The sequence below is a fragment of the Cryptomeria japonica genome, chromosome 8, assembly GCF_030272615.1.
Source record: "Cryptomeria japonica chromosome 8, Sugi_1.0, whole genome shotgun sequence".
NCBI lineage: Eukaryota > Viridiplantae > Streptophyta > Pinopsida > Cupressales > Cupressaceae > Cryptomeria > Cryptomeria japonica.
This window is the reverse complement of record NC_081412.1, coordinates 172,042,277-172,058,378: the sequence shown is the minus strand read 5'-3', so window position 1 is coordinate 172,058,378 and position 16,102 is coordinate 172,042,277. Positions and strand designations below refer to the sequence as shown.

The 16,102-nt window shown below is 36.0% G+C and overlaps 1 protein-coding gene across 1 annotated transcript; it reads left to right on the top strand.

Annotated features, from left to right (window-relative positions):
• The first annotated feature begins 2,264 nt into the window (after positions 1–2,264).
• Positions 2,265–3,992, top strand: LOC131857454 (NF-X1-type zinc finger protein NFXL1-like). The gene is made up of 2 exons (XM_059210056.1): positions 2,265–2,403; positions 2,490–3,992. Exon 2 carries the CDS (start codon positions 2,548–2,550, stop codon positions 3,415–3,417), a length of 870 nt encoding a protein of 289 aa, XP_059066039.1. The 5' UTR covers positions 2,265–2,403; positions 2,490–2,547; the 3' UTR covers positions 3,418–3,992.
• The last annotated feature ends 12,110 nt before the right edge of the window (positions 3,993–16,102 follow it).

Here is a 16,102-nt window from a genome sequence, read left to right as displayed (position 1 = left end):
AAAAGGAAAGTATTTTGTTGTAGTACTCCATTTACATTTTTAATTCAATTTCATGGTTAATTCCAAAACCGGGGTTTGACCTAAGGAAAACCCCTATTCCCAACAATTTCGCCTTTTTCACTGTGTGTAGGAACAAGTATATAGCTCTGTTCGGGAGGATCAATAAGATTCGCAAGGACGAACAAGTTCACCTTTTAACGACGAGAAATTCGGAGGACCAAGACGACCACCACCACGATCCCAAAAAATTAGGTCAACTTTTTGGGAATAGATCCAAACCATCCTCTTCTACTCAAATCTATGTTGGTGGCTCCACATGACATTTGTAGCTCATTGTTCCTGCATGATCTCTTTAATAATTCGCTATTTTGCCCTAATGTTCAACAATTCAAAAATTCAATTCAATCTTAGGGAAGGAAGAGCTCCATTTGAGAGGCTTTGAATCTGATCATAATCTTGATCTCTCAAGGTCAAATCTATCAAATTCTTATATTTCCCTATTGTAATGGTAAATTAAGCAAAACTAGTGGTTTTATTACAATTTATGGTGAAACCCTAATTCTCACCATTACATCTTGATCTTGATCTTGATCTCTCAAGGTCAAATCTATCAAATTCTTATATTTCCCTATTGTAATGGTAAATTAAGCAAAACTAGTGGTTTTATTACAATTTATGGTGAAACCCTAATTCTCACCATTACATTTTTGGTGAACCCAACTTCTTACACCTTAATTTATGATTTGCAATCTCAAATCTAAATGTTTATGCATTTTCAAATTCAGATTTTCATGTTTTAGCTATCCAAGCCTTGTTCTCATCCTTGATTAGTTTATTAGATAGAGATTAATTTTCACAATCTTTGGTATTGAACTTGTTTATTTCCCAACAAGTTTTACAACATGCATTAAATGCAACCGGTCTGCTAACTATTTCCACTATGGTCAATTTTACAAGCATGTGAGTGCACATCTCCTTGTCACAATTAAAAGAATCAAAATTTATTTATTGAAAAATATTTTTGTGTTAAAAAGGAAGGGAAACAAAGTGTTTCACTCCAACTAATTTAAGCGAATGTTTTCTTATATTCCATATGAAACCCAACACTCCAAGAGGAACCCCAATAATTTAATTATATTATAATAATAATATAAGATAATATAAAAAATACTAAAATATTAACATAATAATAAAAAATAATATAAGATATAATATAATACTATTATAATCATAATATAATAATAATAAAATTAAAATTCCATAACACTATAATATTATATATAATTGTTGGGGATGACCCCACAACGTAGTGGTTAGCTGGGCGCCTCCTACACGGGAGGTCTTAGGTTCAAACCTGTCTCGAATTCACTATGCATGGCTCAGGTTTTCCATTGGTGACAGACAACGACATGTACAGATCACCGCGGTGGACACAAAGGCTGGAGGAGATGCCATGGTGGATGTGGTGTGCTGGAGAGATAAGGGATAAGCGTTGGTGGAGAAATAAGGGGATTTGAATGGAGTGATAAGGTGTTTAGAGTGATAAGGTGTTTAGAGTGATAAGGAGGAATGATTTTAGAAAGGAAAATGGAGGTGTTAACACCTCACCATTGTATTCGGGGATGAGGTCCCCCTCTATTAGCCCACGAGTTCCAAGCTCTAGTCAAAAGCAATTGGCTTCGGTCTCAGACCTAGCAAATATGTGTGTGTGTGTGTGTGTGTGTGTGTGTATTATAGTAAAGATAATATAAGATAAGGGTTGGGGGCCTAGCTCAATTGACAAGAGATTTCAGTGGCGAAGCACAAGGTCACGAGGTCTAGTCTCCCCCAACCCATGTGGTATCGGAGGACGTATAAGATAATATTAGTTACAATATAATAATATTATTAAAAAAAATAAGATAATATTAAAATTTAATAATATAATAATATAAGATAATATATAAATAATGCAATATTAATAAAAATGTAGTGTGTGTCCTTTATTATGAGGACCACAAAAACAACCTTTAATCTTCTCCCTCAATTTCTATGATCCCTAAGACAATTACATATGTTATTTTTAAGGGAATAATATTTAAACTTTTACTTTTAATTTCTATTATATTTATTTGTTTACAAATTTTTTTACCGCTTAAATTTAAATATTAAGTTAATTTAAAATATTAATCATTCATCTGCTATAACATATTATTATATTAATAATTTTAAAGGACAAAAAAAAGAAGAAAGAGACAACAAATTCAACACTGTTAATGAACTTCCCTGTCATAAGCCTCTGCTCCATTTTCCCACCCGGAAATCCATTCGAATTGTATTGATTAGGTGTTCAGCTTTTGAACGGAGTGGATTTGTCGCACTGAACAACCGACTCACGTCATTTTTCTCCAAATTCTGAATAAGGTACATCATATCCACTACAATATTTTTGTAGTTTATCTTTTTAATCAGAAACCACTGTATATTGATTTTTTGTTTTCTTTGAACAGAGTTGTGTGTAAATCAAACACAAACATTCCGCTAGTACTGGGTGTGGGTTTAATCGATATGGAAATGGGTGCTAGCACAGAGGATGTAGAAATAACTAATAATAGTGGTAGGCAAAACTCGTATGGAAACAATGGGCGCAAGGCATGGATTCCTAGGGGTAGAGGAAACCATATTCAAAACCCTAACCCTAACTTGAATGGGCGCAGGGTTTGGACTCCTAGAGGTAGAGGTAGAGCATGCAAGTGTGGACATAATTCATCAGCTCAGGATTTAATGCTCCCCATGAATGACAGAAATCATCCTTCACAATCTGTACACCATAAGAGATCAGAAATGGAGGATCTTGGACTTATGAACAGGAGTAGTAGCCAGGATTGGAGGTATCACGTTCCATCGTCAGAGGTTAATGCTTGGCCACTTTTGAAGCAGGAAAGTGAGGAGGTTATTCATTTGGAGAGATCAAACGCGCCAAATCTTGTGCAGGAGATTGAACGGAAGCTTCAAAAAAGCAAGGTGGAATGCATGATTTGCTATGAGATGGTAGGAAAATCAGCAACAATATGGTCTTGTAATAGCTGCTATGCACTCTTTCACCTACATTGCATAAGGAAGTGGGCACGAGCTCCAACTCCCAGAGATTTGTCTGCTGGGCAAAGTCAGAGATCGAATTGGAGATGCCCAGGTTGTCAATCAGTGCAGTATTCAAGACCAGAGGATCTTCAGTATTATTGTTTCTGCGGAAAAATGCAAAACCCATACAATGATTTCTATCCTTCTCCACACTCATGTGGAGAGCCATGTGGAAAATCACTTGATAAAGGGAAGGAAATGTCTCGTTGCCCTCATACTTGCACACTCCTATGTCATCCAGGCCCTTGTCCTCCTTGCACAGCAATGGCTGCACCTCAGCCATGCCCATGTGGTTAAAAAACAATTACAAGAAGATGTTCCGATCAGAAATCAGCTGAATCATGTGGACAAGTGTGCGAGCAGCTTCTTACCTGTGGTCGACATTTTTGTGATAAAATATGCCATGAGGGTCCTTGTAGTTCATGCACTATTTTAATAAATGCCTCATGCTTTTGTGGGAAAAAAGAGAACATGATGCTTTGCCCTCTGTCACATCGAGGTTGGTCTGATATTCAAACAGGTGACTATGATCCACATTTATGTCTTATGCCATGTGGGAAAAAGATGAGATGTGGTCAACATTACTGCCAGGAACTTTGCCATAGTGGCTACTGCCCCCCATGTTTTGAAACTAATTTTACTGATCTCTCTTCTGCATGTGGGAAGACATCAATTCCTCCTCCAGTGCCCTCCTTGCATAGCAAGTGCTGCAAAAAAATGTGTAGGAAGTCATGTAATCGTTAGAAATGTTCTGTGTCGTTCACGAGAAATAAGATGCAATAAGCTTTGTGGGAAAACAAGGCAATGCGGAATGCATGCTTGTACTAGGACATGCCATCAACCACTACCAAATGTTGCCATGTCACACATCTTGTCCTTTGTTGCAAGTCCATATTGTACTATGTTTAGTTATTTTGCCTCTCTTATATTGTACTATTTTTTAGTTTTAGATCATCATCTAATAGAGGTTTTAGAATTTCTAATCTTCTTTATCACCTAGTGGTCTCCATTATTTATCAAAGGAAGAAGTAGATAGGAGAGAAGTTGAATCAATTCTTTCAAATTCTATTCCTTCTAAAATTGGCTTGGAGGAAAATAAAATCTTAATAAACTAAATTAGATATGTTATTAGTTCCTGTCGATAGGCAGGGTATTTATCCATCTGTTTGATGCAATTTTCTATTTCAATTGACCAATCATATCATATAATTTTAAAAATTTGCTTGCATTTATATAGTTCCAATATTTATACAAATTTTAATAATTAAAACAAATTATTTATCTCATTTCCTATTTCCTAAAACCGATAAAAGACAGTGTAAAAAAAGAAAATTAATAATTAATAATTATATTTTAAAACTTTATGCATTTGGGCCAAAAGATATAAGGGGAAAAAGTCCAATCGGATCTGACAGAATTGACTACATATTAAATGCAAACTCTGGTATATCTTGTCAACTGAGTGCATATATTAAATACAAATCTTGACATATCTTGTGGGCTTGAGTGCATGTTGATGCACAAAGCATTCTTGAACTGTTGATGGAGTACACTATATTAAATACAAATCTTGACATATCTTATGGGGTTGATTGCATGTTGATGCACAAAACATTCTTGAATTGTTGAATACGTCGTGAAGAAAGATCTGGAAATATTTATTTCAGAGCATTCTCGAATAGCTGGAATATACTATGAAGAAAGATCTGGATTTATTTAATTTTGAATGAGTATGAGCTAGCTACTTCAACCAATTATAAGATCTGGAAACACTTTAGAAAGAGTATATGTTAACTTTTTTCAAGCAATTACAAAAGAAATTTTAGTAATAGAATTAATAGTTGAAAGTCATGCCCAGATTTTCCAATCTGTTTAAGCCACAAATTTCTCAATGCAACCAGTCTAAATATAGGGGAAGAGTACCAATAGATAACAAAGTTCCAATAACCATCACCTTATTGTCATGTTGACCCCCCAAAACATTAAAAAAAAATTGTCAGTATATAAATATAAAAAATAATAGTAAATATTTATTTTAACACCAATACATGTTCACAAATGAATTAGTAGTTGACAACAAAAGAGTAAAAAATAAACAACTACTGGTACATTTTATATTTTAATACAAAACAACTTGCACAAATAATAAACATTTTTTATTTTTTTAAAAACTTAATGTTTACATTTGCCACTTTATGCAAGTGGCTAAAAAGTACAAATGTACTCCAATTACAATTACATATGTGTTAGTTCCCCCCCCAGTTTTCATTAAAATTTTAAACGGAGAGGTCGCCTTTTGGTCTTTCTTTTCCCTTTCGGTCATATATTTTTTGTCTTTGAACCCAAGTCCTTGAACCTTTTAAAAGTTCAAGGTTCAAAAGTTCAAAACGCGCTCAAAGGGATTCTCTTCACGGCTTCGTTCTATGATAAGGCAAGCGCTATGTTGTAATTTGTATTGAACTTCAACCATTGAACCCTTTTTGGTTCAAGGCTCAAAGTTCAAAATTGGTCATGTGTCGGTCTCGTCTTCGCTCATTAATTGTTATTTGTCTTGTCATGAAGTTGATGTTCTATGTTGTTCTATGTTATTTCTCTTCTTTGAACTTGAACCTTTGAACCCCTTTTGGTTCAAGGTTCAAAGTCTGAATTCTTAAAAACTGAAAAGTTCTATACATAATTGATACATGTATCATTAAGTAAGGTGGCAGTGGGAAAAGAGAATATTCTGGGGATTTCAAAAAGGTTAGTTTCTAAAAATTATGAGAAGCAATTATGATAAGGTGTGAGTCGTACGATGAAGTAATCTGAACATTAAATGCATGTCGTCTATATGTCAAATCAGGCGATAGCTCGCACGAACTTCCTTAATTTGTACAACTTGCTAAGTTTTAAGTGTAATTTTGTCTATCATTGTTGCGGAAGGTAGCAATTATCTCTAGAATTTTCTTCAGTTGTAATGCAAGCGGGAGAAATTGAAGGTATTTTGTGTGCACGTAGAAGCTTTTCAAGATTTTTCTATTGAAACCGGGTTAGTTTCAGTCATTCTCTCTTCTGCTATATTTTATTATTCAGTAAATTACCCGTTGTTCGTTCTCCTTTGTTGTGTATAAGTTCATTGCATCCCTCTAAATTGCTCGTTTAAATGAGAGGCGCCATAATGAGGCCCACCTTGCCCAAACTAGGCTGCAATTCTTGCCTGGTTAGTTCACTCCCATAGATGGGAGATACTTCATTAGATCTAGCAGACCTCTCTAATTTTCGAGAGAAAGCCAAAAACTTAGTTCAGAATTCAATGATGGAAAGAATAGTGAAGAATCGTTTGGTTGAAGTCGTTGTATTCCCCATGTGCCTGGAGTTGGTACTAGAATGTATGAATAGGTATGATGTAGAGCACAGATGTATCAGAAATGTCAATGGCGAAGTGTCGTTAAAAATTAACAGAGAAACTATAATGGCAGTCATGGGTATACCTCATAAAGAGTCATATGAGGACTGGACTATTGGCACATCATATTCATTCTTCTCTGAGAAAAAGAGCACTTATAGAAGTGTGATTGCAATAAATTGGCTACTGAAGATTCAAAAAGGGGGGTCTAGATTTTTTAGGCCGCTTACCAGAGAAAACTTCATAGCAGAGGTGCGGGACATTGCCATTATTTTGAATAGGTTAAAAGGGAATGCCCATGCTTTCTATTAGGAAGACTAGATGTACTTCTATATCCAAGTCATGTTGAATGGTAGCACCTACCTGGATTGGGGGTAGGTAATTGCAGAAAGATTGCATGAAAGGCTAAACAGGTTTGTAGGAATGAGTGGCTTCTTTATGTCATCTTATTTGTTTTATATGCTTGCATGTACTTGAGATTGGAATGGGTTGCATCATGAACCCTGGATTGATGGGATAAAGGTGTATGAATATTATCCTCACCTACAGGAACAAAAATATGCATAAATTTTATGAGGTGGAATGACATTTTCGCAGGGAGATTGGTTCACAAGTTGCAGGGAAACATAAATAAAAGATTGACAAAAGAGGCCATGGAATTCATCGGCATTTATGGTAGTTATTTTATCCAATTTCCCGACTTCACTTATATTTGATTTGGCGGTTTCCAGGGTGAACCTTTCAGGTTGCCCCGGTTTGTGTTAGATATTATTTTTTAATTGAGGTTTGTCGTCAATTGGCAAACATTGAAAAAAATAGTGGAGGGAAGTCCGGGGTGATATTTCTTGTGGAACTTGGCCACTATAGTTGTGCATCTATTTCAGACACATTGAACCTTGAACTTGAATTCAAAAAGTTCAAGCTTCAACCGTATGTTGCCAGATACAAATTTTATAGCCGAGAATTTGCTAGAGAAAATTTAGAAGTGGACAGTGATTTTCGGCATGAACCTCAATTGGAGGATTATTGGGAAAACTGTGTTGATGAGTTCGTAGTGCGAAGAAGGTTGTGGTCAAGGTTCACAATTCAACAAATTGTCATAATGGGCCTATCCATGAATGTTTATGGGGTGCAAGAAGAAGGAGATGAAGAAGTAGTCGACCTTGAGTTTGATGAGAAGATACAAGGACATCCTATCCCAAAAATTGATTGGAGTAGAAAAGGGGAAGATAGCATTTAGTCTAGAACCTTTAATGTAATCAGAAGAACAGAGAAATGGTTGAAGGATCACCATTTCAAACAAAAGCTTGTTCTTGTACTTAAAGATAAGAAAATCAGTCGAACTCGTGCGGCTTCCCAAACATCTCTTCCTTCTTCTAATGTTGTTGTTGATATTGCAGGTGAAAGGAAACAAAGGACAAAGAAGACTAAAAACACAAGTCTAGGAGACTCTTCCACAGGCTCAGCTTCCACCCGTGTTACCAGATCACACAGTAGGAAAATTAATCAGAAAACCTTGGCAAGTTCACTAGTAGTGGACTTAGATTCTGAGGAGAAAACTCAAGAAACAATGGATGCCAAAATGCAAGATCAACCCCTCCTAGATGCAACAGATAGTGGAAAAGAAATCATGCAACCTGAAGATTCCAAGAATACTATGGCCATTGTCACTAGTGATCAACAATCACCATTGCCAAAGGAAACATCCACCACTCCTAAGTGGTTGAGTGTCTCACTTACCAAAAAGAGGAACGTCATCCCTATTTCGATCCCAATGAAGGATATGGTTAGCAACTGCTTGGGGAGGACTTCAAAGTCCAAAAGACTCAAAACAAAAACCATGATTGATGTGAATGAGCAAATGGGACACTGGGCTATAGAGGTAGCTAGACCTATGGCAGATAGAGAGATTGAGAATGTTACCGAGAAAGATTTTATCATTGAAAAGATCGATCTAGGGAAAACTTCTCGGGTCGCTGATGTTAAACACTTGGAATCTTCAACTAAAAGGATTCTCACAAGGACCTGGAAGGATGAGAAAGATAAAAATGAGATAAAGCAAATTATAATACAGATGGCCCAGTATATTAATGATATACAAAATCTGAATCCTCGGCCTCTCTGCCAAGTTTCTCTATCATTCGACCCAAAATCACCTTTGAATCAGAAGTTACTTGATCAGGTTCAAAGGAGCCGAATGATCACAGATGTTTTTAGCGAATCACTCGAATCAATTGCACAACAAGGGACAAGTTATATCTCTGATTTGGTCAACATGTTTGCGAATGCAGAATCTGTTGAGAAAGAGCTAGAAACAGATATGGTTGCTTGGGAGAAAGAGAAAAATAAATGGTTGGCTGTGTTAAGGCAGATGAGAGATACAAAGAGATATGGGGTAATGAACTTCCTCGCTGAGAAGATGGTGCATGGCCTAGATGACAATATACTCTTTGTTTGGAAATAAAACATTTAATGGAGGAACTCAATCATTTAGCAAGGATATGAAGAATTCCTAAAGCTCTTAAAAGAATTGAAAGAGTTGGCTGACACTATGCAAAAAGACATGAAATGCATAGATCTTCAGCTCTTAAGAGAGGATAAGCAAACACTTGAGGATTCATCACAGATGATTCAGGCCTTCAAAGATTGAAGACAACAGGTTCAGGAAGCAAAGTCCATAACAATTGAGGACTTCTCAAAGGTTGCAAGAATCGAATCTATGCTAGTTGTCTGTTTCGATCATTTGGAGATGCACAAGAGTAAAGTCCTACAGGTAGGTAAAAAGAAAGAAGTATAAAAGTAGTGGATTTTACACATAGGCCTTCCACATTACCAGCTCATATTAAGCTTCTCAAAAACTCACCTGGAATGGTGGAACATTCGAAGACTCCCAGATCACAAGATAGACAAGCTGAAGCCACATCAACTATTGGAGCTTGATTGTGCTTTCTTTGCTCATGGCTCATGCCATGTTTTTAGTTTAGTTATCGCTTTTCAGTTTTATGAAACTAGACTTCTTTAAACTTTGGGATAGAGTTAATTATTTAACTCTGGTTTTATGTGTAACAAACTATCATAGCCTAGAGGCTATTTATATGGTTGGATAAGTCATTTTAAAGGTAAAAAAAAAATTGATTGAAAAAGACAAAAAATGAGTTTTTATTTGGATTTTCAATATAGACAATTCTGGTTTTTGAATGAAAATAATATTATGGTTTGATCTTCAAATCTGTGCGTTTGTAAGATTAACAGTCTCTGTTGGGGTATATGTTTATGCGTTGAATATATTTTCTTCATTACCAGATTTATCTTAGTTTGTGGATTCATTGATTTTATTTGTTTACATAGTACTTCATAGTTGTTTGAATGACTCTGATCCCCCTTGTCCTGTGAGACATGACAAAGAATCGACTGGTATTTTCATGACTTTGAGTATTATGGATGGAATAAATGTTATGTTGAATGAATGTGTACAGAGATAAAGTTTGTGATCTTTATACTTTTAAATAGATATTTTGCATCATTCCTTTGTGTTGACAAATGAGTGTGGAAGCCTTTCTCGCTTTTTGGTTAAAAGTGTGTTCGTTTCTTGAGTAATCTGCATAAAAATTTATTGAACATCTTACGAGGAGCTGCACTCTTATGCAGAGGGTAAACCAAAGCTTGGTTCACCTGAATGTTGGTACATTTTCTTTTTCATAATGGGTATGCATGAGTCTTTATTTTAAAAACACATAAAATTTGAAGAAAAGGCAAATATGTTAACCAACAATATGCACAGCTATTGGTGCATTAAATGACATAAAAATAATGAACTTTAGACTTCTTAGACACTCAAGTGTACATTCTTCCAAATATCACTTCACAACTTCATGCATTAAATGGATTTGCATTTGGTACCTGCATTTGCAATGTAGTACCCCTACCCTAGTCTACGTCTAACCTTGGTTTAATCTGGATTAGTTTATCGTAATATTATGATTAGTGTCAGATGTTTGATTTAACGCCTAACTATTGATGTGGTTCTCACACTAGTTGTATGCAGGTTATTCAGTGTACCTATTTCGTGATTTTAGTATCGGACTAACGCTTTCATTAGATTTTATAAATGTATGCATGTATGATCTTTTGTTGCAGGAGATTTCAGGTACGAAGTCGCAGGAGTGCGAGGTTCGTCGTCACCTGATTTTACAGGTTTGAGTGTACCCTTTTAATCCTTAGAGTTGGATTAGGTGGTCGTAAGACCTTAGTCGGCCTTAGTCGTGCTCAAGTGAGCATTGCCAGTCGTCATCGGTAATCCCTTCTTGTTTGGGTTTGCGAGTCGTCTGTTTGGTAGACCTTCTCGATTTGCGTGCCTGGTGTGTTTGGTTAATCGATTAATTAGTCCTTAATAATTATATTGATTAAATATGCGTTTGTGCATTGATGATTAATGGATTAAATTGATTGAGAATTTGTTATGCGATTTTCGTTGTTAATGAATTGCCTGTTTTAAATTGGAAGTAAATTTGAATTAATGACTAATTTTGATTATTAAATGCATTTGTATATGCGGATGAAAAGAAAGTTGTGTATTTATCGCAATGGACGTAATTACATTCTGTTGAATTATTAAATTAGAAAGATTAAATTTCGATAAAATGAGAAATCGTTTCTTGATTTGATAAAGCAAGTTATTTTGTGGTTGCATTTAGAAAAGGGTTATTTTTTTTTTTGAGGAATTATTTGAAAATAAAAGTTTTAATTCCAAAAATGGAATTCTTGGGTCAACTCTCCCATATAACCCAAATTTGGGGAAATTGGAAGGGATGGACATTTTGGAAGAGATTTTGGCTGGAGAGATTTTTGGGGGTTTTGGAGTAGAGGCAATTGGTTGATTCTGGCAGGATTGGGCTCTCCCTCAGCCATACCAGGATTGCGAATGAAGGTAGGAATTCTGAATTGCCTTCTTGTTGCCAAAAGAAATTTATTGTGTTGATTGAAAGAAATGAATTTGTGATTGAAAATCAATTTGTTTGGCTGGAGATTTTAAATGGAAATGTGTATTTTTCTTCATGGCTGTTGGGCGTTTGAAACCCTTGGCTGCTTGTTGAGAATGAGAAAACCCAACATGAAAACGTGAATATCAATCTCAGTTGTTAAAAAAAAACCGAATTGTATTGAATCGGAATTCATTATCAACCTGGTAGTGGGCGTTTTGTTTTATAGTTCGAACTGTGTTTTTAAGAAAAATGGAAACATTATTTTTTTATATCGAACTGTGTGTATTAAAGAAAAAATAAATAAAGGAAAGATTTTATTTTCGAACTGTGCGTTCGTTTTGTTTGTTCGGACTGTGCGTATTTGTGTTTAAACCGAACTGGGCGCGTGTTTATACTTTATTAAAAACGCGTGGGTTTAGGGTATGGAGGCGGGGAGCGGAGCTCCACCGCTCCCTCTCCCCTCTCCCCCGCGCGTTCCTCCCCCTTCTCCTCCGTTCTCGCCCCGCAGTGTTTGTGTTGTGCGTGGTCTGCGGCCCACGGCGGTGGCCGCAGGGGCCGCGACACCTGCGGGCACCGTCGTGAGCGCCGCCCACGAGGACCCTCAATGCTTGCGGCTGGGGTAGGGTTAGGGCACGGCCCGCCCTCCCCCTTTGCCAAATACGTTTTTTTTTAATTAGTTTTCTTTTAAATGCGATTTTCGTTGGTGTAAAAAAAAAAAATGGTTTATTAAATGTTTTTTTTTTTAATGTGTATTTTTTTAATCATTCAAAAAAAAAATAAAAAATGCAAATGATATGTAATAGCATGTTAATGTAGGTTATTTTAAATGTTGAGTATCAACTAGTTCTTAATCTTGGTTAAGACAACAAAAGGATGATAACGATAATTTGATGTTAATTAACTCTATAATGGAGTTTGTAAGTTAGTCAATATCCAATCTCATTTCATGACTTATGCTCTTTTTCTATTTAAGTTCTAAAACTATTGATTATCGCAATTGAATATTGTTGATTATATTTTGTCTGATCTTGGATTAATAAACCTAGATCCTACCTTCTAGCTAATTAGAACACTTGGCTAAGCGAGGTAGTCCTGGTTAAAAATTCTAGAGAATAATATGTATTGGAAGATCATTGAAATTACGAAACTGTAGAGGTCAGTTTTGGACCGGTATGTAATGACGTTTTGTTGGAGATTAAATGTATCCTTGTTTAAATTGCTTAATGGTTGTCAATTTTATTAATATGAATTGGTTAAGACTCTTTATGGCTTAATTTGCCTGTTCGATGTTTTGAACCGTAGGAGTTAGAAAACCAAGAACATCTTAACCCTTGATGAGATAGATAACTGTAATCGGATTTAGATCTTGTAGAAAACTTGATCGACTTTAATGATTAAATCTATTTGAGGAATATTGTCTTTTCTGATTATTGCCTTGCGAGTTTAATTACTGTATTCGCTTTAATTTATGAAATGACATGTTTTGCTTTGTTTAAAAGGACCCTGTCGTATGGATGATTTGGTGTTCCTGTTTCAGTCCTCGAATTTTGAGTTGACTATGGATTGTGACGTTGACTTAGTTGGTTATATCCTCTTTGTGTGAGTCGAATGCTGATCCATGGCTAACCTTAGTTGTCAGGTCTCTAGTTAGAGTACCGTCAGTAAGTGATTACCCTTGAGTCGTGTTTGACCAGATGATTTTCTCTTCTTGAACTCCGTTCGTCTTGCCATGTGTATTCCGTGGTTTGAGTTCGCCTGAGTATAGTCTAGTGTCGTATGGGAAAGTGGCTTTCGATTGGGGGCCGCGCCCAAAGTGGCTGCTGGGTAACCCGTCGAAAGTGAGTCTAATAAGTGATAACCTAAGTAGATTAGAAAATAAACTCTAAATAAGATAATGTGCCTCACACATGGGACGAATGCTATCATAGATTCGGCATGCTGTGAGAAGGCCTGAAATGGCAAACCATCTTCCTTGTCTTCACGAAAGGATGTGTGGGTCCACACGAGGCTTGGATGGGCCGGAAGTTCGGATTAGGTTGCCAGGGTTACCAGTGTATGGGCCGGGACCTATGAAGACTTGCCATGGTATCCATACCAGGTTGTGTGATGACACTTGTCCCTACGTTCGCTAGTGTGTTGTCGTTTGTCCTTTGTAAGTCGTCATTTCGTCTCTGCCCTTGTGAGTGTCAGTTCCATGTTTGACCTTGGGTGGTGATGGCTCAGTGTTATGGATGCTCTTCTGGACCTCTTGTATTAGCTTGATTATGTTCAGCTGGATCCTGTTCTTCTTAAGGATCGTTTATGTATTAATGGACCGATGCGGTCGTTTGTATATTGTTATGTATCGCCTTGAGGGCTGGATTGTATGATGTAACCTCTTGTACTCTTAACCTTATTATTTATCAGAGGGGGTCTTGCAGTTGAGCAGACCCGGAGATGTAGCCCTTTAGGGGTGAACTCCGAGATCACTATGGTGTTATGTGATGCGTTCTTTTATGTCTCTTATTTCAGCTTTATCATGTAGGATTAATTTATGTTGAATGGTTAAGTGGATAATTGGAATTAACTATAAATGCTTTTATTCAGTTCTTTCTTGAATGCCATGTGGATCGAATGCATAATTGGTTGAGATGCGATTTATCGTAATGCATATGTGAAATCGTCCTTTTAATGCAATAGGTTGGTATATGAATGAATGTAACTTAGAGTAATGAATTATACTTGTTGTTGTTAAGGAATTTAAATATGCTTGGAAAGATCTCATATGTTATGATGAAATCCTTGTGAATTAGAATGTTGATGTATGGTTTGTAATTTTAAATGAAAAGCTTGAATGGGAAATTATGAATGGACCTTATTGGATTAATGGTGTGAGTTAAATGAATTGTGAAATCTAAGTAATCTCGTTGGGAAACTCTTTAGGAGTTAGTTGAAGTCTTCCGCTATGTAACCTGAATCTTTGTTATCTTGTTGCATCTTATGTGTTGTAACTTTTTAAAAAAAAAATTTGCACTCTATTCTTGTGTTTTGGCTTAATCCCTTCGGGGTTTCCTGGCGGGGCATTACATTTGGTATCAGAGCCCATGTTGCAAACATTGGGATCTCTGGTGTCGTGTGTGCCCTCCATTTGTGTGAGGTGTATCGACCTTATGTGTATGCTTGTCCTCCCTTGCATGTGAGTGATTGAGCAGACCATAGCTGGTGTGTAACGTGTGTGTTCACACCTGGTTTTCGCCTTCTTGATGTTGGTGTTTGAGTGCTTAGATGTGCATTGTGTGCTTATTGATGTCTTGGTCTACGATTTCTCTTATTTGATAGAGAGTCGTATGTACCTTCCCTTATTGAGTGTTGAACTCTTTAGACCAATCCATTTGGGTCGGTCCGTGCTTGTCTTGAATCTGAAAGTGCGAATTGTGTTTGTTTAAAGACTATGATATAGCTTAATGATGTCCACTTGAAGGACTTGTATGGTAAATTATTGAATGCTTACTTTGTAGAAAATTAAATGATCATCACCATTCCTCTCTTTCTCTCTCTCTTTCCGGAAATTGAAATGATTAAGATATGTGTAATTATCTTTGATTTGAGTTTCTTGTTTGCAAGAGAAAAGGGTGTGACTTCTTGAACCCTCGTGTGAGCCTTATGATGTTTGTGTTTTTAGATTATTAAAGGGCTATGGGTTTTAAAAATTTATTTTGGGTGATTGGGAGAAAACTGCATGTGTATGTTTAAAGAATTCTCAATGTGTATGTTGTAGGAGTAGCATGATTAAATTCTACCTTAGTAAGGTGCATTACTATGCGAATAGTGGAATTATGTGAAACTGCTTGGTTTGTAGAAGAAGTACTAAAAAGAGCATGTTATTGTAGCTTCGAGAAAGTATTAAAGTGTTCTCTGAAAGAGTGATTTATGTGTTTTCCGAAAGATTGTTTTCTATGTTTCATTAAACCAGTTGATTGAAGATTTATTTTAGTAAATGCTCCATTGAACTCGCTTTTGGGTATATGTAATAACCTTAAGGTGTTTAGAAAGTGTTGTTTGATGTGTATGCATTAATATGTTCTATTTGGTTAATAGCTCTTTGCTTATCTTTGATCGTAATGTGATCTTCTCTAATAGGTTGCAAATTATGACATGTGTCTATATTGTATTATTTTATGTGAGTATTCTTAAGAGGTCTTGCATTATCGAAAATATTGCCTCTCTTGATCTCTGCTTTGTTTGTAAACTAGAACCTCTTGTTGCAACCATAGATATTGGGAATGTTTTTGTTAGACTGATTGTCATCCTTTTTAAAACGGTAGCGAAATGAAAACCGTGTAATTGAAATGATAGGCTTATAGTGAGAAATTTTATATTATGGCGTGATCTTGATTGATCTTGCATCTTTGTAGGAAATAGTTTGGCTATCAAACTCTCTTTCCCTTCTCTTTGCCTAATCATAAGATTTTTAGAAATGGTATTAAAGAGTGCATCGATCTAAATAGAATGTTTATAAACATGTGAAATTGTGTGTTTGCTTTTGGCTTCATAGTGATAGATGAAAGTTTTAAGCTTTAAAAATGAATTTGCTTAGCTAGTAATTTAATTATGAATGCTTAGTGAAATTTGATAA

Bases quoted from the DNA above. Each gene is read 5' to 3' on its own strand.
- LOC131857454 (XM_059210056.1), top strand. From the start codon at position 2,548: ATGGAAATGGGTGCTAGCACAGAGGATGTAGAAATAACTAATAATAGT.